Raw genomic sequence first — 23,101 nt, forward strand, 5'->3', positions numbered from 1 at the left:
TGGGTACTGAGTACCAAAGAGGATTTCTCTGCAAAACTCACTTTGTGTAAACCCTGAATGTGTTTCCTAATCTGCAATAATTATAGGACTTGGATGTTTGACATTTCTCAATGCAAAATAGCAAAACATGAAAATCTGCATTTATGAAATTATAAATGTAGTTTGTATTAATAAATATTATTCAGTTAACAGATTTGAGGTGAAATTTGCTCACATGCAAAGATCCAGATGGCAATTCATTTTGTTTCTGATAGCTGGTATATTGTACCTAGAGTATTGTACTAAAGTGATTTAAGGTAATGAAATTCTGTGCAGTTGGTTGGTATATTTATAAGCCGTTCTTCAAAATTTGTGACACGTATTAAACAAGACACAGATGTACATTAGCATATTATATAATAAAAATGGGGTGTGGCTTTAACTGTTCGTTAGTCAGGCTAAAAAATAACAGTGATTTGAAGGGTTATTGTGGTGATCCCATGAAAAATAAAATGCACACAAAGCATATAGGTGCACTTACTTATCCCCACTAATCGTTTGACACCTCTGCTGCTTTTCTGCATAGCTCCTAGCCTCGAATTCAAAGTTTTACAAATAATCCCAGTGTTTAATCATGGCATCTGACCTTGAAACTACATATCCCAACATGCATTGCGCCTCAGAGCCAATTGCCTGGTACCCACCCACCACTGACACATTCAGCTTCTGCTTGCACTGTAACCACTGGTAGGTATGGGTCAGTGGTAGGCAGCAAAACCACTGCTTGCCTGACCCACAGAAGAGAACGGAGATCATATGTCCTCTGTCTCAGAAGCGAGGGGGAGGACAGAGGAATTGAAATCAGACCAGGCAGTGAGGATTCAAATCAAATGGGTGGCAATTAAATAGGGTTAACTTTTTCCTAACCCGAAAACACCTTTAAGTAAGAAGTCCTATGTAATATGTGTGAAGTATCGCATGTTAAAGGGAACCTGTCACCCCAGTTGACGGGGAAAAGCCCGCCCGACCCCCCGTCCCGGGCCCCATATAATTACCCCTCGAAGTCCCCATCCTGGACAGTAAAGTTCACATTACTGTCATTTTCATAAACTTTTGACATGTTGCAGATACATGCCAAAAGTTTTAATTTGCCAGGGTCCCAATCCTAATAGCTGAGTGAGGCATGTGGCAGAGCACTTCACTTCCCAATGAGTGGGCCACCTGATCCAACTGATTACATGTATAATGGAACCTGTAAGTGCAGATAGATTTAGTGTCCATCTGGGAGGTTCTTGCACAAGTTCATGCATCACTCTCGTATAGTTAAGGATTGATGGGGATTTTCAGTACTGAGAACCCAACCAATCTAAACCTTGACATGTCTTTGAGACATGTGAAACGTTTATGTAATAGCAATAATGCTGGAAAGCAGCAGCATTGAGTACATTATAAAGCACACCTAAGCAGTCTAAGCTGTTAATCAAATACTGGGGTACCATCTTAAACTATCCCCCCCTACCATCCCTCCCTTACATTTCTACTTTCTTCAGACTTATATGAGCAGCATGTAACTGAACCCTTAGTGAACTGACACTCCACCCTACAATGACAAGACAAAATAAAGCCTCTTTTCAGAGTGAATGAACAATTATTAGGGGGAGACATTAAAAAGGAGCCTAAAAAGAGCAGAATACTGGCCTTGCCTTCATATATCCACTGTGCATACATCAAATGCCACCAGAGCTGTCTTGTAATGATACATCCCTGCCTGTGGAACAGCAGTTATGCTAGGACTCCCTGGATAAGGGTTCATGCAGTCAGGGGACTGGGACCACTGAGCTTTACTAGCAACCAACATGCAGAAAACACTATTTTCTAAATTCATTTTATGTTTCATACTGAAAGCACAGTGTACACAGGGTTGTATTTAGAAACCCAATACCTATTATGTATAATAACGTGGTGAATAAAGTAAAGGTGTAATTAGGTGCAATCTGATATGAAATTAAAATAATTAGCCATAAATTTAGTATGCAACAATGTAAGAAACAAATCTAATAAGCTACATTATTATTGTATTTATCAAAATTCATTAGCGCATAAGAGTTTATACAGAAAACAAATATGTCTTTCTTGTTCAAGGTAACAGAACTGCACAACATCAAAACTATAACACGGCTGCCTCGAGAGACCAAGAAACATGCGGTAGCAATTATCTTCCATGATGAGACTTCAAAGACATTTGCCTGTGAGTCAGGTAAGCAATTACTACTATATTTGGTGTACAAGGAACCTTAGCTTGTTTTATTATAGTACTATAAAACATGATCAATTATTTTATCTACATTGTGGAACCATTCAATATTTTGACATTTTTACAATAGGATTTCTAATAAAATATAAAATGTTAATGTTTGGTGTACAGTATCTTAAGTTATAGCAACCTGTGCTTCTTGGATTGACTGAGAGATCATACAGTAGGACGAATGTATAAATGTTGCAATGTACATGAATTCTCCCATTTACTGAGTTAAGGCATTTGGACCAAAATATTGTAGTGATTCTTAATAGGAACTTCATGTGGTTTTAATAAAAGGATAATAATAAGAGATGAGCAAAAGTGTGTGACTTTTCCAGTGTTTGCAGTGTGTTATGCAAAAAGCGTGAACTTTTTTGCAGTGGTTTTCTAGTGAAAACATCAATAAATCTACACCCCCCCCCCCCAAATTATAATTACAGTGGTACCTTGGTTTAACCCTTTAAGGAGGGAGCCAGTTTTCATTTTTTTGCTTTCGTTTTTTCCTCCTTGTAATTAAAAGGCCACTGCGCTTGCATGTTTTCGTCGTTTACAGTGCAAGATCAGGAATGTGATAATTTAATAGTTCGGGCGATTACGCATGCAGCGATACCGAATATGTTAATTTATTTATTTTTATTTATAAAATGGGAAAAGGGGGGTGATTTAAACTTTTTTTAGAAAAGAGTATTTTTTATTAATAAAAAAAAATTTATTTTTTTTCACATACATTAATTGGTGCCCCCCTGGGGGACTTCTATATGCACAGCACTGATCTCCCATTGAGATCAATGTTGTATATATATATAATAGAGCACTGATCTATTTGATCAGTGCTCTATTACTCTGGTCTGCAGCAGACCAGATAAACTGATTGCCGAGCCAGGATCAGCGTCATTCCGACGCTAAGCCCCGGCCGGCTCAGAAGTAGGGATCTCCCCTCCACGATCGCATCGCGGGGGGAAGAAGCTCACACCAGACACCAGGGCTAGGGCTACACACAGGCTATTTAAGTGCAGGTGTCAGCTTTGACAGCTGCATTTAAATAGTTAATTAGCCGGGAGAGCTGATCGACCGTAACGGCTAATACCGGCTGGACATAGTAACCTTGGATTGCACGCTGCAGAGAGGGCTCGCCCTGGGAGCCCTCTCTGTTTACCCTAAATGGCCACAGGATGAGTATACTCGTCCTGCGTCGTTAAGAGAAACTTTGATTGAGAAACAGAAGATACAAGAATCCTCATATGTATCTGAATGCCGTGGGTTCTATGTCAGCAGACAATACTCCGATTGTCTGCTGACCTAGAACCCATGGCATTCAGATACATATGAAGATTCTTGTATCCTCTGTTTATCTGCCTTGACTCCGGAGGGTGAGTTGCGCCGGAGTGGCTGTGAACTGCACATGGTTGTATGTGTCTGTTCCACCAGCTAAATTTTTACTTTTCAAGTGTGTGGATTCTGCCAGGCTCTGTCTTTCACTCCGAGCAGCACCATCTTGGAGAGAGTAGCGCAGCTTGATCCCGATGTCTTTAGACGGGTTATTGTTATGCTATACTATACAGTAACTTATATGACATATTCAGCTGTTTCTAAATGTTTCATTTGTTTTACTTGTTATTCAGAATAAAAGATCATTATTTTTGGGGTGTGAAACCAATTATTTTCTTTTCATTGATTTCTTATGGGAAAATTTGCTTTGGTTTAAGAGTGAATTTGGATTACAAGCACGGTCCCTGAACGAATTATGCTCGTAATCCAAGACACCACTGTAGTTGTTTTTCAAAAGTAATAAAAAAGGAAGAGAAGAATTAGTCATAGCAAAGGAATGACCCTGATTTTTTCTATAGTTGAATGTAATTGGTGTTGTAGTTTTGTAGTTTATGTGAACGTATCTAAAAAAAAAAAAAAAAGACATCAATGTGACTTTTGAAAGCCATGATCTCAACATCATCAAATCTTACTGGGATTATATGAAAAGACAGAGGGACTTGGGGAATTCAGCAACCTACATCTGTAGAACTGGGGTTAGTTCTCCAAGATGGACCATTGCTTTTGCACTACCATGATGAACGAGGAATTTGTTTAGTTGCTGTTGTGTGTGTATTAATATCTAGTTGATTAGTAAAATTTTGATGATATTTGCCCTTTGGTGGTGGCACACTGCATATCAATAAAGCACTGGCTGCATATTCATGCTTTTCCCCATTACTTCAGTGGACACTTTTCCTCCATTCTCATGATCAGTTGGGCATTCTAGCTGTCAGACCTCCACCAATTAGCTTATTATCCCCTATCCTATTGATATATAGTACCTTTAATGGATGCCCCCTGTGTGTGCTGTATGTTGGTCTTTTGCAATATTTTCCAGTGTACTTAATTACTAAGCAATTCTAGTAAGGTGACTTTCACACAAGCTAATTTAATCAGTAATGCATTTGTAAATAATTGTTATCTATAGGGCTATTAACATGTCAGTAAAAAGTGTGTATTTTTGAAATACGAATGCATCAAAGTTATATGTAAATCATCTAGATTGTATTATTATGTCATCTGTATTGCAAAGATTTGCATAGGGCTTCTGTAATTCACGTTTGTGTTTCGGAGGACAGTCTACAAGAATTATGGATTTATAAAATAGCTATGAGCTAATGAGTTATTAATATAATATAAAATGTCCCATATACAGTATAACATATAATTGTCTCAAAATGATGCTAAAATAAAAAAAATTACTGTAAAAAAGACCAAAAGGCATTGTGTGAACAAACAATATTGTGTGAAAGTGCCCTAAAAGCTTTACTTTTTTCTTTCATATATTCACCAGGGTTGTGTTCTTAAAGCAATAAAGCAGAGACAAAATTTCATTTTTTCTTTGCACTCAGTTCTTTGTTAAACTCTTAATGGTGTACAACATACTATTTATTTATAGGCGGACATTAACCCCTTAGGGACCAAGCCTATTTGAGCCTTAATGACCAGGCTCATTTTTCAAAATCTGACCTGTCTCAATTTATGCGCTTATAGCTCAGTGATGCTTTAACATATGCTACCGATTCTGAGATTGTTTTTTTGTAACATATGGTACTTTATATTAGTGGCAAAATTTGGTAACTATATTTTGTGTTTTTTGTGAAAAACACAAAAATATCATGAAAAATTTTAAAAATTTGCACTTTGCAAACTTTGAAATTCTCTGCTTCTAAAAAAAAAGGCGTATCACATAAATTAGTTATTAGGTCACATTACCAATATGTCCTCTTTATTCTGGAATAATTTCGTAAACATATTTTACTTTTCTTGGGTGTTACGGGGCTTAGAAATGTATCAGCAAATTATCAATTTTTCATGAAATTTCCAAAACTAATTTTTTTAGGGACCAGTTCTTTTTTTAAGTGTGTTTAGGAGGCTTGTATGCTTGAAACCCCCATAAATGACCCCATTTTGGAAACTACACACCCTAAGGAATTAATCTAGTGGTATAGTGAGCATTTTAACCCTACAGGGGCTGTAGGAAAGTATTCACAACTAGGCCGGAAAAAAATGGAAAATAAAAATTTTCAAATAATATGTTCATTCATATTAAAGTATCTCATTTTCACAAGCAACAGGAGAGAAAAAGTACCCCAAAATTTGTAACGCAGGTCCTCCTGAGTACAATAGTAGCCAATATGGGGGTGTAAACCACTGTATGGGCACAAAGTGGGGCTCAGAAGGGAAGGAGCGCCAATTAGCATTTTCAGTGCAGATTTGCTGTACAAGTTTTCAGGCGCCAGGTGCGTTTGCAGTGCCCCTGTAGTGCCAGCAGAGTGAAACCCCCCATAAGTCAGCCCATTTTGGAACGTTAACCCCTAAAAGAATACGTCTTGGGGTGCAGTGAGCATTTTGACCTTACAGGTACTAGAGGAAAGTATTCAAAATTAGACAGTAAAAATGAAAAATTTTTCCAATAATGTTTGTTTAGTTTGAAATTTATCAACTTCACAAGGAAAGGGAGAGAAAGAGCACCCCAAAATCTGTAACGCAGGTTCTCCTGAGTACAACAGTACCCCATATGTGGGCATAAACCACTTAGCATTTGCAGTGCAGATTTTTCTGAAGAAGTTTCTGAGCGCCGGGTGCGTTTGCAGCGCCCCTGTAGTGTCCGCAGAAGAGAAACCCCCCGAAAGTCACCCCATTTTGGAAAGGGCACCCCTCAAAGAAGTCATCTTGGGGTGCAGTGAGCATTTTGACCCCACAGGTATTAGAGGAAAGGATTCAAAATTAAAACGTAAAAATGAAAAAAAAGAATTTTTTTAATAATATGTTTGTTTAGTTTGAAATTTCTCAATTTCACAAGAAACAGGAGAGAAAATGCACTGCAAAACTTGTAAAGCAGGTTCTCCTGAGTAGAACGGTACCTCATATGTGGGCATAAACCACTGTATGGGCACGCAGCAGGGCTCAGAAGGGAAGGAGCGTCATTTTGCTGGTGCAAAACCGCAGCTAGTATCGGTTATTAGAATAGCGCAGTTGCTAAAAACTTTTTTTTTAAATGAGATAACAGGGAATCTGGGGTGGTGACGGGCAACCTGGGAGTGTTTACTTGCTATCTCGGGGGGTTACAGGCAATTTGGGGTGGTACGAGCAGTCTGTGGCAATCTGGGGTGTTTATGGGCAATCTGGGGGTGTTTACTGGCTATCTGGGTTGGTTACGGGCAATCTGGGTTGGTTATGGGCAATCTGGGGTGGTTACGGGCAATCTGGGGGTGTTTACTGCCTATCTGGGGGTGTTTACTGGCTATCTGGGGTGGTAACGGACAATCTGGAGGTGTTTACTGGCTATATGGGGTGGTAACGGACAATCTGGGGGTGTTTACTGCCTATATGGGGTGGCAACAGACAATCTGGGGGTATTTACTGGCTATCTGAGTTGGTGACGGGCAATCTGGGGGGGGTTCACAGGCAATCTGGGGTGGGTATGGGCAATCTGGGGTGGTTACGGGCAATCTGGGGTGGTTACAGGCAATCTGTAGTGGTTATGGGTAGCCTGTGGCAATCTGGGGTGGTTACAGGCAATCTGGGGGTGTTTACTGGCTATCTGGGGTGGTTACGGGTAATCTGAGCGGTTACAGGTAAACTGGAGTGGTTATGAAAAATCTGGGGTGGTTACAGGTAATGTGGGGTGGTTACAGGTAATGCGGAGTGGTTACAGGTAATGCGGAGTGGTTACAGGTAATGTGGGGTGGTTACAGGTAATGTGGGGTGGTTACAGGAAATGCGGAGTGGTTACAGGTAATCTGGGGTGGTTACAGGTAATGGGGAGTGGTTACAGGTAATCTGGGGTGGTTACAGGTAATGCGGAGTGGTTACAGGTAATGTGGGGTGGTTACAGGTAATGTGGGGTGGTTACAGCTAATCTGGGGTGGTTACAGGTAATGCGGGGTGGTTACAGGTAATCTGGGGTGGTTACAGGTAATGCGAGGTGGTTACAGGTAATCCGGGGCACTTGACTTTTTATCCTGTTACCAATGATTTTTGGTGACAGGGGACAAAAAGTGCCGGCAGCATTTGGAACAAGTGATCAGTGGTATATAGTATATACCGCTGATCACTTTTACCAGGACCACATCGGCTAGTCCCTGATCATTGCCCCAATGTGTTTGGTGCACTTTTTTTTTACTTTTTTACACTAGTGTACATTACTGTACACTAGTGTAACACTTTCATCAGTAATACAATACACTGCACTGCTTCTGCAGTACAGTGTATTGTATGATGGGACCATCCTGCTGACAGGCAGTAGCACAGCCACCCCTGTCAGCAGTATGGCTTATCCATGGTAAGCCCAGGGGCCTTCATTAGGCCCCCGGAGTTACCATGGAGACGTCGGGGGGAACGGACGGCGCATCATGTAAGTGGACCTGCGGTGCCGTCCGGTACACACCGGAACCCGTTAGATGCTGCTGTCATGCTTTGACAGCGGCATTTAACGGGTTAAACTGTCCGGAGAACTGTAACAGGAGGGGGTCAGCTGTCACACTGACCGCTGATCCCCCACACTGCTGCCGCCGCCGGGTGGCAGTTCGTTCCGATGTATACGCTGTTAAAAGGTGTACGCATCGGAATAAAGCCCATTAGTGGCGGCCGTGAAAAGGCAGCATGGCGGTCACTAAGGGGTTAATCAAGGGTGGCATATAAATACGCCAGTCTTAAATAAGGCCCGGCCCCCAGTTTCTCAGTCTTTTTTACTAAGAGATTCATGTCTGTTAGTAAATGGCGATGGCTCTGCGGCTGGAGCAGGCATTGAGCTACAGGTCTACACTTACTCAGGAGTGTGTAAAGGGGGTTCCCAAGAAAGCATAATCTCTAGGTGGAGATAATGATTGTACGTGATAGATTTTCCCTGCCTAACCCTTTTGATCTCAGATGAATGTGCCAGACCTGTCTGGTTGCAGTTTACCACCCTCCATAGTGAGCACATGAACACTTGGCCATACTTAAGGCCCAAGCCAAGTGAGGAGCAAGCGAGCGCCAACCTGCCAATGTGTGTGTGGGTGTGTTTGGGGGGGGGGGGGGGGGGGGGTGGTCCGCCGAATACATTGCAAATGTGTCATGGTAATATTACAAAAACTATGATGTAACATAACTCATCAGCAATCTATGTAAACTAATTGTATCTAATGCAAATAATCTGAATATTAGCCAAGGTGCCTCCAAAACATTTGTTTTAACTTATATAAGTGTTTATAATGGCATAAAGGGCATAAACAGCTTTCACATGAGATATGGACCAAAGTATCTAGTTGAACAGACAAGATTTTCAAGGCGTAATTGGAATCTGTAATGTTTATTGTTGCGTACATTATCAGTGATTGCTGCCTTGTACATCATCTGCAGCAAAATTCTTATAGATGTTCAGATCCTGTGCACATTCAAAAACTAAAATTGGTTTAAAAAAATGTTTTCGGTTAGTAGTTTTCAGTTTTACTATCATATCAATAGCTTGCATTACTGTTATGATAGTTCTGAATTGCACATAGCAAGAAACAATAGTTTTTGAATTTTTTTAAAGGTTTTTTTAGTCTGTAATAGTGAAGATTTTTTCTTTCTTATGTAAATAAAATGTATTGTATAATGAAAAACTATAGTGAAAAATGTACCAAGTTCTTACAGGTTGGAACATTTTAAAAGCTTCAGTCCATGAACGTTACTATATATTGTTTACATTAAGAGAATGTCTGAATGACACAGATCCATGGCTCATAATAAAAGAAAAGTAATAGATGATAATAAAGTTTTTTTGAAAAAAAAAAAGCATGAGGTACAAAATATGATGAATGAAAAAGCAGAGGGCCCTGGTTGCCTCTTCCACCTCGCTCCCCTGATCCTGCTTTGGGCGGGTGGGATGGAGGAGGTAACTAGAGCCTTTTATTTGCTGTATTTGTTTATCATGTTTTGTTCTCTAATATTTTTTATATATTAGAGTTAGTGCATTACTATTGTTATACTAAACATAATATATCTTAATGTATCTTCATATTAATTTATATAGTCTGTGAACCAGTGCCTATTTGTATTGTATATGTAGTGTTACCAAGTCATTTATTCTCCTTTCACCTTCAAGGGGTCTTAATTCTCTATCCCTATTTTTTTATGTATTTGTATTTTTATGTTCAATTAAAGATGATTGATTTTTTATAATGAAAAAAAAAAAAAAGAATAAAAGAAAGGTATTCCCCATTCATAGGACAGTGAAGGACTAGCAGATTGGTGGCTAATTGGTTCCACAAAGTCCTCAGCAAAGTGCATTTGTAATGTTTAAAAAACCTTGTGTATTGCCACTCCATTCCTAAGGAGGACATTAGTCCTTTTTCCTCATGATCTGTAAGAGGGGGGGGGGGGCAAGTGTTTGTCCCCTACCGATTTGCTAGTTACTCCCCTCTATCCAAACTCCATTTGGCGATATTGAGGAGCTTATACAAACTTAAGCTGTCAGCTTATTCCATTACACCTGTGGTCAGACCAGGACTTGAGGCCAAATTATAGCAGAAAAAAATGCATCTGTATTATCCTAGTGTAAGTCCGGCCTAAGGCTTGTTTCACATGAGTGCATTGTTATACATCCAGAATACAGATTCAGGCTATGTCCACACAACTGTTTTTTCCACCTTCTTACAGTTGTATTTTTAGTAATTCGCATAACACGGATGTATTTTGGCCCAAAAGTGATTGCCATCCAAAAAGGCACACAGGAAATGGGCAAAAAAGATGTTGTCTTGTTTATTTATACCACTATATGACTAATTTTCCAAAAGTATTGCATCTTTATTTCTGTGCAGTAAACATTAATAAGCTGCTTTCTAGACAGCAAATTAAATTATCTATGGATGCAATACAGATCATATACAGTATGTATACAGTATACAGTCAATCCCTCTTCATATACTTTTTTCAATCCCTCTACATATACTTTAAAGATGCACTCCCACAATTAGGCTATGTTCACACAACATTTTCTCTTCTCCATTTTAAAAATAAAGTCCATCATTTCCCTATTTGGACGCCTGTCAGTGCCATGGCGGCTGTTGGTACATTATTCTAGTTTAGGTTGACTAATTGGCCTTTGGGTGTGTCTTTCATTGAAAAGTCCATTGAATTTTATAGTAAAAACTGTAAAATGATGGTAAAAAAAAATTGACCAACTATAAAGTAATGTTCATTGTTTGCAAAATATGTCCAAAAAAATTGGTCATGATCATTATTTTGGCATCAGTGCAAAGAGCGTCCTTCATTTTATACATTGTGTGCATTGGATGTCCATCATTTCATTGACTTCAATGCATTGCTTTGAAGTCAATTGAATCGCAGCAAAAATGGAAGTCTTTTTAAGGGTACCTTCACACACACCGGATCTGCAGCAGATCCACAGCAGATTTGATGGTGCAGATATGATGCTGTGTTGAGTTAGTAAGATCAAATCTGCTGCGGATCTGTGTGTGAAGCTACCCTAAATAGAAAAGGCCGGCATTTTTTCTCTTTTTGAATGTAGTGTGAACACAGCCCCATCCATTTAAGTTTCTAGACGTGGAAATGCTCATTGATTTATTAATTGATTTATATTATTCAATGATCATGTCTAATAAGTTTATAGTTTGAAAGGTGACAATGAACAGGGTTTTTTTCCCCCCCACGTCATAGAAAAAAGCTAAAGTGAAGAACTTGTTTGTTTCTTAGAGGTTAACCATAGAGATTAATAAGGTAAATGTTCTGTTTGTAATAGTACACAGCACAAAATGTACAGACCACATGTAAGGCTTTGAGTCTTATTTTTATAATAGTATTGGGGCACAATATATTATAGAAAATGTCTTCTGTGAAGACTGAGTCCTCTATAGTTAGCTGAGTCTATTGAAAGTATAAAAAGACATAATCATTAGGGCCTTAGTTTGTTTTTTTTAAAGAAGTACCATTAAGCCATTTGGGATTTGTAGAAAAAATGATTAGTAATACAATAAAGTATTGATGGGGAAAAAAAATTATAATAATTAAAAAAAATATATATATGTATATATTTATTTATTTATTAGGATCTCTTTGGAGTCTAATTTGAAACTGAGGTGTTTGATAAATATGTGGAAATGCTTAAACTTGAAATAAATTCTGAGCATGCAATTCAAAAACGGAAAAAAAAATATTAAATATATACGACATGGAGAGAAAGGAGCTGTTGCACATTACACCTATGGCTGACACTAATGCCTCTCGGCTACATTTTAAAACCAAGGCCAGGATGTTGGTATATAATTTGATCAAACCATATTGCCCCATGTACCACGTGCAGGTCTCCTGGTTCACACTAACTCCACACTGTGTCGGTCAGCGACCGCTAACCCCGCAAAGCATGCACAAGCAGGGAAGGGGGGCCATAGAATGGCGCTGTAACCAAAATATCACAGGACCAAACCCAAGGGCCCCCCCTAAAACCCAGCAGGCACCACCGACGAAGAAAGCTGCCACCAAGTAACACAAGTGTGAATATGATCTTGCTACTCAGCATTGCTCCTGCAGGTAGAATGGAAAGGATAGGAGGTACTTACCATGTGTGCACAGGTGCTTACTGCTAATTGGGGGCACATGGGTCTTACATAGAGGAGTGCCAACTGTTCAGAAAAGGGACAACCCCAATGTCACAGGACAAAACCCAAGCCCCCCCCCCCCCCCAAAAAAAAAAACAGCAGGCACCACCAGCGGAGAAAGCTGCCACTATTAAGTAACACAAGTGTGAATATGATCTTGCTATTAAATATATGGCAATAAGTTAACTAACAATTTGAACCAACATATTTTTTCAAAAGATATATGGTATGCTGAAAGTTGGGTGAAGGAAAAAAAAAAAGGATTTATGGCAGGGGTAGCCTTCAGCCAATTGTCCTAAACTGGTTGCTGAAACAATAGCATATTCTCTGAACTGAAAAGCAGTAGGACCATGAACAGCTTTTTTTATACAGGAGAAGAGTGTGGTGGTTTAACGTTAAGAGGGCACAGTGTATGGAACCATTATAGTCAGGGCACATTAGGCTGGCACCATTTTGTAAGCTATGTGTAAGTACACAGGATCTGTACTACTGAAGAAGAAAAACACCTAAGCAGCAGAGTCTAGTGAGACATGGTTGGCGAAATAAAATTGCAAGTTTTGGAGAGGAAAATGACTCCAAATAGATAAATGTTACATGTAAGTCATTGAATGTCATAGTGTAATGAAATCACAACTATCGTCTGTAGTGAGATAAGCAATAGCATTCCTCTTTGTAAATCAAATCTACTAAGCATACTTTTACCATTGTTCAGGTTATAATAGGCAGCACAAAATAATGATGATTTGTTAGGGGTATTCCAACAAAATTAAGTTTTTATATTGTGCTGTGCAAGTCAAAATAAAAAAAAAACATAAAAAAAACCTAAACAAAACAAAAACAAATGATACTTGTTTCACCTCATTCCCACACAGCTAACCATATCAGGGACTACTGATCACTCAGATATATGAAAGGTACTATGTGTCTCTTTGATCTAACTGTTATCTAACAGTGTCAGCAGTTTGGAATATAAATTGCAGCTGACAGATTCCCTTTAATGAGATTTAGTTTGGTACTATTTTATACCATGGGATGTACCTTATTTAATTATGTAAATATAGGAAATACATCTAATTGTTTTTAATCTCTTGTAACTCTATAGTTGCTGTAACACAACTACTGTATTTTCTGGCGTATAAGGCAACTGGGCGTATAAGACGACCCCTGACTTTTAGGCTGCGTTCACACTACGTATATTTCAGTCAATATATGTATATTTCAGTCAGTATATTTCAATAAGTATTGCAACCAAAACCAGGAGTGGATTAAAAACACAGAAAGGCTCTGTTCACACAATGTTGAAATTGAGTGGATGGCCGCCATTTAATGGCAAATATTTGCTGTTATTTTAGAACAACGGCTGTTATATTGAAATAATGGAAGTTGTTTACTGTTATATAGCGGCCATCCACTCAATTTCAACATTGTGTGAACAGATCCTTTCTGTGTTTTTAATCCACTCCTGGTTTTGGTTGCAATACTGAATGAAATATACTAACTGAAATATACGTAGTGTGAACGCAGCCTCAAGAATATTGTCAGGGGTTCGCCTTATATGCCGGAAAATGTTAACCCATGCCTGATCGCAGCCCTGCTACGGTCAGGCAGGGGGTTACTGTAGCTAAATGAAAAAACAAACAGTTAACTCATCTGGGGCCGTTCCCGGCCTTTGCACTCCTCCTATCTCTTTCCCGGCGCAGGCAGTGACGTACACTGACTGCGCCGGGAAAGAGATAGGAGGAGCGCAGAGGGACTCTTCGGAGACACTCGGCTGCCAGGAGAGCTTTGAAAGAATGACAGAGGCTTTGGGAGGCTCCGGAAGTACCCGAAGCCTCTGTCATTCTTCTGAAACTCTCCCGCCAGCCGAGTGTCTCCGAGCTTCTCCAGTGAGCCGCTCGCCTGCTCTGGAGAGCTTCGGGGATCCCTGGAACAGTCAGTGTACGTCACACATGGGATAGAAGACGCGTGGAGGCCGGGAGGCCAGGTGAGTTAACTGTTTGTTTTTTACAGTGGTTGCCCCATATGGTGGGGATGTGGCCATTTTTGAGTCCACCACCACCACCGTATGGGGTGACCATACCTGGTGTATTAGACGACTCCCAATTTCTGAGAAGATTTTTCGGGGGTCAAAAAAATGGAAAATATGGTAGGTCTTTTTTCATTTAATAAATAATCTATATATCTATATAATCATCCCCTATGGCCAGTGCTTGCCTATACTTCCCTATGCTATTATTTCTTTCTTTAAGGACAATTTCACTGAAACAATGCAACTGCATTTCTTTGAGGAGTTAGTTTGGGTCATTAGACCTCCAGTTGTGCTGGGACTTGTGACTGTAATACATTCACAAATACGTGACCTTACTACACTTATGTGAAATTGGCCTAATGGAACAATAAACTCCCTGGTTGATAGAGAAAGTACTGTATTTCTGCAGTTTGATTCCTGAACTAACCCTTACACAATTAAATTAGATTTCTTGTTTTATGTAAATATACTTTCAGTCATTGCATAATGAACAGACATATACCTTTCCAAAACACTTGGGGCTTCCATTTTTAAGATTTGTCAAAATAATCACAGCCGATAAATCAGAGTTGTCTGCTTTAAGGAGAACATTTTATATTCAGTGACTAAGAATCTCTCCCAACAACATCCACAGTGGGCTGAATTATTATACCTTTGGGGGAGTGATACTTAGGGGAACAGGCAAAGATGATGCCTAGGAAGATATTAGATCTGGAGGAGGGAAAGCATAGCTGAGGAAAAGAATAAGACAATATACTACAAGAGACAGATCATTCTGCATGAAGAAGAGAAAAGGAGACCATTTAGAGGGTGGGGGAGTGGCAGCTATCATTAGATCATAATGAGAAGGGGGAGAAATGATCCTTAAATGCACAATGGAGATAGATAATTTACATTAGGGAAAGCAAGGAGCAGAGAACAGAAGAAAAGGAGTATCATTTTAGGATTAGACTGCACAATGATTTCCTGTAGTTGAGATGAATAGTTCTGTATAAAAACTGAACATAAAATACAAAAATAAAAACTATACAAAATACTTGAATATGTACTTAGATATACATTTTAGATGGATTGCAAAGTTCCATTGAAAACTAAGCATTTCGTGTTTGTAGAGGTCTCCTACAGGACACCAGCTAACCAAGGGTCAGCCCTACCTATTTATCTAGTGCCTGGAGATGTATATACTTTTAGCTGTACCATGTATCTCCCTGTCTCTACACATTAATATGTTATAGGGGGGGGGGATAAACAATGCTTAAACCAATGACTATGTAACTAAGTCATCCATAACTGAATATACATCACATGTAATAGTGTCTGGGCAATATTGATACCGGGTCAATTTGGGTGCAGAGTATGTATATTGTAGGGTTTTAGGCATTCCGTTAGTGTGGGGATGAGGCCAGTTGGTTCCCTTGGGTTTAGCCATATGGGTATGTAATATGGCCTATGAGATGAGGTTCCTATATTTCAGCCAAGGTTGCCAAATTTTCAGGTATTGTTCGTGTGTACCTCTCTCCCAACTCACTAATTCCTCCAATCTAGCTAACTGGTCGCATTTGGTCTCCCATTCTGGTATTGGTGGCGCTGTGAGAGATCGCCAATACAGTGGGATTAATAGTTTAGCTGCAGTGAGAAGGTGGGTAGCAAGATCGTGTTTTTTCGGGTGGAAAGTTCTACTAGGGAGCCAAAGCAGGATTAGTGTGTTAGTGAGGTCTAGCGTTTTCCCCAACACCCTTTCCATAATTGTATTAACCGTGGACCAGAAGGGTTTGATAATGGTACAGTCCCACCATAAGTGTAAATAAGTGCCTGTTGACTGACAGCAACGCCAACATGTGTCTGACGGTGTGAGTCCCGCCGTAAACAGGAACAAGGGGGTTTTATACCATCTGGTAAGCAGCTTGTATGAACTCTCTTGGGTCTTCACACAGCAGGAAAACCCATATGAATTATTAGTGAGAGTGGTAATATCCTGCGGTGTGAAGACCTTGTTTAACTCTTTTTCCCACGCCAATATATAAGCAAGTTTATAGTTAGGGGGAGGCTCGGTCAAAGCCGAGTAAATTTTGGACAGCAACTTTTTAGCGGGTGTTGGAGAGGTGAGTAGTTTGTCCAACCAGTTTGCTGGGCGTGAGGGCAAATGAGACTTTGCGAACTTTTTACTTAGTGTAGAGAGATCAGCCAGAGCTACTATATATCGTGGTTGGTTGCGGGTAGATATCAGAAGTAGGTCCCTCAAGTCTATGACCTGCTGAGGCATGTATGATGCAATATTCCGTCTAGGTAGCCTTTCCCATAGTGGTGGGGGGGTTATTCTTTTCCCTAGTAGGTATGCTGGTATTAGTGTCAGGGGCATTTGTGGAGATGGAGGGCGAAACGAAGCTGAAGATTTATATATAGTGTGGGCAGCTAGGATAGATGCTTTTATCACCGGATATTTGGAGATATGCGGGCTCATAGTAATGTGGTTGGACCATAGGCACACCATGTCAGGGTTCGAGATTAGGGACAGTTCCATGTGCAGCCATGGTGGGCACTTTTCAGTAGCAGGGGTAACGAGCCAGCACCATCTACTTAATAAGGAAGCAGTGTGGTATAGACGTAGGTCTGGCAACCCAAAACCACCGTTAGATTTCTTAAGTATGAGGTGGCGGTGTGCTAGTCTAGGGGGTTTGTTGGCCCATATAAACTGGGAAAAAAGTCTGCGCGTCTGTGAGAAGAAGAGGGTTGGTATCTGCATAGGGAGGGCTTGAAACAAGTATAGGAACTGGGGTAGGATATATGTTTTAAGATAATTTTTTCTACCCATCCAGGACATGAAGGGGATATTAAGTTTTTGTAAGCCCGTTTTGGTTTTGGCTAAGAAGGTTGCGTAATTTGTTGTATATAGAAGAGTGGGGTCAGGGGTCACTTGTATGCCTAAGTAGCGTATAGATGAGGTGGCCCAGGTGAAGGGGAGAGAAGTGCGCAATTTATTAACAATGTGGGTAGGGGTATTAATGTTGAGAACCTCGGATTTTGTGAAATTAATTTTAAAGTCTGACACTTCGCTGAAAGAGTCGAACAGGGTAATCAGCTGGGGCATAGTCTTAGAGGGGTTTGTTATGAAAAGGAGCAGATCATCTGCGAAGGCTGCTGTTTTGTGTGCAAACCCTCCAATCTTAATGCCAGTCAGCCGGTTATCCTGTCGTATACTCTGGATAAGGGTTTCAAGGGTGAGAACGAAAAGGGAGGGTGATAGGGGGCAACCCTGCCTGGTTCCGTTGCTAATATGAAATGTAGGCGATAAGGTTCCATTGACCCTTATTCGAGCGTGTGGACTAGCATATAGAGAAAGAATGGCTGATATGAAGGCAGGGGGGAATTGAAATTTACTCAGGGTCTTTGACATGAAGGCCCAGTTTACGCGATCAAATGCCTTCTCGGCATCTGTGCCGAGAAGGACTAGTGGTGTGCCTGTGGCTCTAGCATAGCAGATTGCATTGATGACTCTCGCTGTGTTGTGTTTCCCTTCTCTCATGGGGACAAATCCCACTTGTTCTGGCCCAATAAGGGAGGTTAGCAGAACACCTATTCGGTGTGCCAGCAACTTCGCCCACCACTTAATATCTGCATTAAGCAGAGATATCGGCCGGTAGCTGCCGCAAAGATCAGTGGGTTTACCCTCTTTTGGCAGCACCGTAATGTATGCTTCCAGTCATTGGTGAGGAAGGTGCTGGCCAGCAAAGATGGAATTACATAGGGCTGTGAAATGGGGCAAGAGGGTCTCCTTAAATTTCTTATAATAAAGTATCGGGAGGCCATCTGGCCCAGGGGCCTTACCGTGGGGATGGAGGAGAGAATGTCACTGGCTTCCTTTTCTGTGATAGGTGCAACTAAATCCTGGGCCTGCCGGTCGCTGACCTGTGGCAGGTTCACTCCCGCCAGAAAGGAGTCAATCGCAGCCATGTGTGTGTCTGTATTTAAGGAAGTGTTGTCAGTGCCTCTAAGGTTATACAAGTTATGGTAAAATTTGCTGAATTCTTGCGCAATGTCCTCAGTGGATTTGAGGACCACACCTGATGTTGTCTTAATTGCGCTAATGTGGGATTTTGCCGCCTGTGTCTTGACCAAAGAGGTCATAATCTTAGATCCTTTGTCCCCATGTAAGTAATTTTTAAACCTAGAGTAAGTATAAGCTCTGGCGGATCTCTCATTGAGCAGGGTAGCTAGCTGGGAGCGTAGATCAGATAGTTGCTGTTGTAATTGCGTAGCTGATGTCATTTTGTGCACTTTCTCTATTTTGGAGATAGCAGTATAAAGCTCATCTACTTTTTTGCATGTCTGTTTTTTATGAGCTGTACCCAATGCTATGAACTCTCCCCTGACGACCGCTTTATGTGCTTCCCAAACGATTGGGGTAGGCACATCAGGTGTGGAGTTCGCAGCAAAGTATTGTTGTAGTCTGTTCTCCATTTGTGCGACATATGAGGGCCTGCCTAGCAGAGTGGTATTCAATTCCCACGTCCAGTCTCCCCTGGGCAGAGATTTTATCAGCAGCGCAAGGGAAGTCGGGGCATGGTCTGACACTGAGATAGTGCCTATGCTTGTATCATAAATTAAATCCAAATGTTGTTTAGAGACCATCAGATAGTCTATTCTATGGTAGGTGGCATACGGATTGGAGAAGAAAGAGTAATCTCTGGTGGTTGGGTGCAGAAGTCTCCATGCATCCACTAACAAGAGATCTGACAGTTTCCTCTTCAACCTAGCCAGTGCTTTATATGAAATTGAGTGGGTCGGCTTAGATGAGTCCAGGATTGGATCCAGAGCCACATTCCAATCCCCTCCAACTATGCATATCCCCTCTTTAAAGGGAGAAAGAGCGTCTAGCGTCTCACACAACCAATCTATTTGGTGAGAATTAGGGGCGTATAGATTCGCTAGTGTTACCACTTCACCAGCTATTCGTATTTTTAGGAAGATATAACGGCCATTCGGATCGCTGAGCTCAGCCAGTTTTTGAAAAGTGATGTGTTTAGCGAGGCCAATGCTCACCACACACTGCCTTGGAGGGGTGGGAACTATGAAACCAAGAAGTATAAGTACCTCTACCAAGTTGCGGTGTGTGCTGCTGGCGAAAATGAGTTTTTTTGGCAGAACACTATGACACTTTGCCAATGTACTGGGTGCTATATCCTGATACATTTGGTACGTCACCCCCTCGTACTCCAGCATATCTTTCTGCCGGGCAGCTTGTAGGATATCTGCAGCATCTGGATAATATAGCAAGCCACATATGATATCTCTTAGTGGTTCTCCCGGTGTCGGTTTTGCTCTGAGCGCTCTGTGTACTCTTTCAATATGCAAAGTCTCAGCTCTATCCGACCCAACTAGCTCTCCAAATATTGCACGTGTGACCTTTAGCAGGGATTCAGCTGCGTAGCTTTCAGGTATCCCTCTAATACGCACATTTTTCCGTCTGCTTCGATTTTCTTGGTCTTCTATAGCTAGCATTGCGTTGTTAATATGTGCACTGTGCATCTGCAGGGCATGGGATACCGCCGCGCTGTGGTTTAGTATTACTGTCTGCGTAGTCTCTAAGGCCTCCACTCTATGGCCCACATGCTGCAAGTCTGTTTTAATGTCGGCCAGTTCCTTCATTATTGGGGCCACCAGATGCTTTAGGAGGGACCGGGAGATAGGCTTAGAGTCCTCACCTGCTTCACAGGAATCTGCAACACTGTCATTGTCGGACTCAGTGGCGGTTACAGCGCAGTGCTTCCCCGCGGGCGCCATCTTGGCTAGAGCCGCTGCTCCAGATAATGCCTTTTTACCAAAGAATTTATCCATATCTGGTGTTTTTTTTTTTTTTTTCTTCGGAGTCACCGCGTTTTGCCGGTAGTTATCTGCGTCTGTTTTGCCCATGTTCGTCTGTTTATAGCTTGTGGGTAGCGTGTGGAGAGTTAGCTGGCCGGGAGCTCAGGGATCCATGACCTGCTCCATGCGCGGCTAGGCTCCGCCCCGATGCTGACCATTTCTGTTCATCATTGCAATTATGTTAGCATTATCCAACCAACATAAATAATTAAAATGTAGCCCCATTCACTTTATGAGTACAGGACGAGTAAACTGAAGCTTGTAAGGAAGAAATGTGTACAGATATATTTACACATGCTTAAATTGTGTCCAATAGTTTAGGCAATAAGATGTATTTTTATGGATGCAGCAGCATAGAAAAAGGAAATCTACAGAGCAGTAAAAGCAAAATTCAGTTCATTAAATCAAAACTGAATGATAAATTTCTCTGGTCATTAAAAAATTGCTGAATTGGGTATTACTTTAGCTGCTTGATAATATGTCCTTTTAATGAATCCTTCTTAATATGTTTCCAGACACCACTATGGAAACATATTCTAGTGTACAGTAGACAGTCCGTTGCTATACTCCAGCAGAGACAAATGTATAATTAAAGGAATAGCAAGATAAATGTTTTTAATTATGTAAAATGATAGCGAGTCACTGCTGTGCTGTTGTGTTTAATTTGTATTATGAAGTATTACTTAAAACTGAATTTATAAGAAGAGATCGCACTGCAGAAATTAAATTTATACTCTGTTGTTGTCCACACAGGAAAAATACAATTATGCATTTAGTGATGTATGAGTTTAGATTGATTTTCCACTAAATATTAATAATACAAAAATCTAAAATGATCCTCAGTCATTGTAATATGACAAGCAGGAAATAAGCTTTGTTCTACTGAATCAGTCAAACACCATTTATTCTTATTTATTTCCTTTTAAATATTGCTCATGCAAATTAATTGTTAGGTAATGAATTATTAACCACAGACTTTCCTTCAGCTGTACTCTCCTTGCCAGAATTCTATAGAAGGCTACTAAAAAGGATTTATTGAAAGTGCTAGAAATCTGTCAGTCAAAACAGAGTTCATGCTATTGAATTTATCCTGGCCATTAGAGGTAAATGTTATGATCTCAGCCCCACATATATCAAGTTTGTGTCTGGTTAAATTTCTTTATTGCCATTTTGGGGAGTGTGTATTGCAGTAAATGTATGTAATGTTGAATGACATTTGTTAAATTTGTGACATTTTAAATTGGTAAAAGTAGTATACTTTTGGATTAAATTTTAAATTCAAATCTTGATTTGATTATAAAAACTGAATGAAGAGCTGCCACACAAAATGACTACAAAAATATTTTAAAATGCCCCCAAAACCTTAAAAAAATGCAGTGTTTTATAAAAATGTGTACAGATACCCAAATACTTAAAAAGCATCCTTATTGGGGGATATTTATCAGGAATGCGCCCCTAGTGTACGCTAGGGAGAAGGCACAGGTTGTTGGCTTCTCCCTGGCGTATGCTGGCCTCAACCCCCACCCGCCTAAAGGCCGGAGGGCGGTAAGGCAGAGAGTAGGCATGGCCTCCTCTCTACCCAGATTTATCATAATTTAGGCCTGTTCAAAGGCATAAATCATGATACAAATCTACACCTGCTCCCAAACAGATGTAGATCTGGTCTGCAATGCCTGTGCCAGGCGGAGGGCTGGCCGACTACTGAGTAAATTCTTTACTTTAATAAATCAGGCCAAGGAAAAGCGGACAGAGCTTTATATAAGACTGGTGTGTTTGTAAGCAAGTCTTGATAAATGTCCCCAAAAAAGTTGTAAAAATGTATAATGTTATCATTTTCACTGGTACTTTCTAGGAGTCTTGAAATAGGACAACATAAAAAAAGAATTGTAAAAAAAAAGCATTTGTTTTGTGCTAAATTAGTTAAACATATACCATATGTAACATGTTCCCGACCTCTGCTCTCTGCTCTGGGAGCAGAGGCAGGACCATGGAACCATTTGGGTGGCTGGGACCTGGTGAGTATGTTGTTATTTATTCTATATCTTCTTCTGACATCCCACATGTCTCCAGAGCTTGTATTGTCCCTGGAGGGATGTGTAATGCCAAAGGGAGACAGAACGGCTATGTCCTGTTCTTGCTCCCCTCATGTCCCCCCTCCACTCACCCACACCAAACCAGGAAGTGAGAACGGTATGCGGCAGTGTCAATCTAAATGTGAGGAGATGAAAGTACCCCTTTAACATATCTCCAAAGTCATCATATCTGTAGATGTTTTGTGAGAAATTAGCAGCTTTTCACACCAACATGATTTTAAGACCTTACGAAGTATATACCATGTGTTTTTGTGCACAGACAATGATTGTTTCAGGTGTTGAACATTATTTGAGGGATATATTGTACACCTGCTCCCTGATTTGTAGAATTACTGGAAGTGAGCGACAGGAAACAGAATGCTCGAGCTACCTTTCACCCCTTTCACCCATCTTTGGAAACACAAGGCTAGAAAAATTCATCTCCACTGCATCTTTAGGAGTTCACATGATGATGTGTAGTTATGGGTGAAAAGCTGCTGGTAGTATAAATTGGTCTTGGCCATTATTTTGCATCACTGTACATGCCCAGATATATCAAAAATTGTGTCTGATTTACACATAGCAAACAATTACAGCTTAGAGTAATTTGAGAAATGAAAGCCAAGCTGTGATTGGTTGATAAATTCTATGGGCAATTCAGATACCTTTTTTGTTTCATTGAGATTTAAACTGGGCCCCTGTGTTCTGTTCTGAGAGACAACATACATAAGGGCTTTCTTTTTTT

At 40.4% G+C, this 23,101-nt stretch overlaps 1 protein-coding gene across 1 annotated transcript in view; it reads left to right on the forward strand.

Moving 5' to 3' along the window:
• Positions 1-23,101, forward strand: part of DOK6 (docking protein 6) — a 310,121-nt gene that overhangs the window by 122,163 nt on the left and 164,857 nt on the right. Inside the window, exon 3 of the mRNA XM_069960119.1 lies at positions 2,122-2,236. Within this exon, the coding sequence (XP_069816220.1) occupies positions 2,122-2,236 (115 nt within the window). The remainder of the gene's footprint in view (positions 1-2,121; positions 2,237-23,101) is intronic.

The sequence above is a fragment of the Dendropsophus ebraccatus genome, chromosome 2, assembly GCF_027789765.1.
Source record: "Dendropsophus ebraccatus isolate aDenEbr1 chromosome 2, aDenEbr1.pat, whole genome shotgun sequence".
Classification (NCBI taxonomy): Eukaryota; Metazoa; Chordata; class Amphibia; order Anura; family Hylidae; genus Dendropsophus; species Dendropsophus ebraccatus.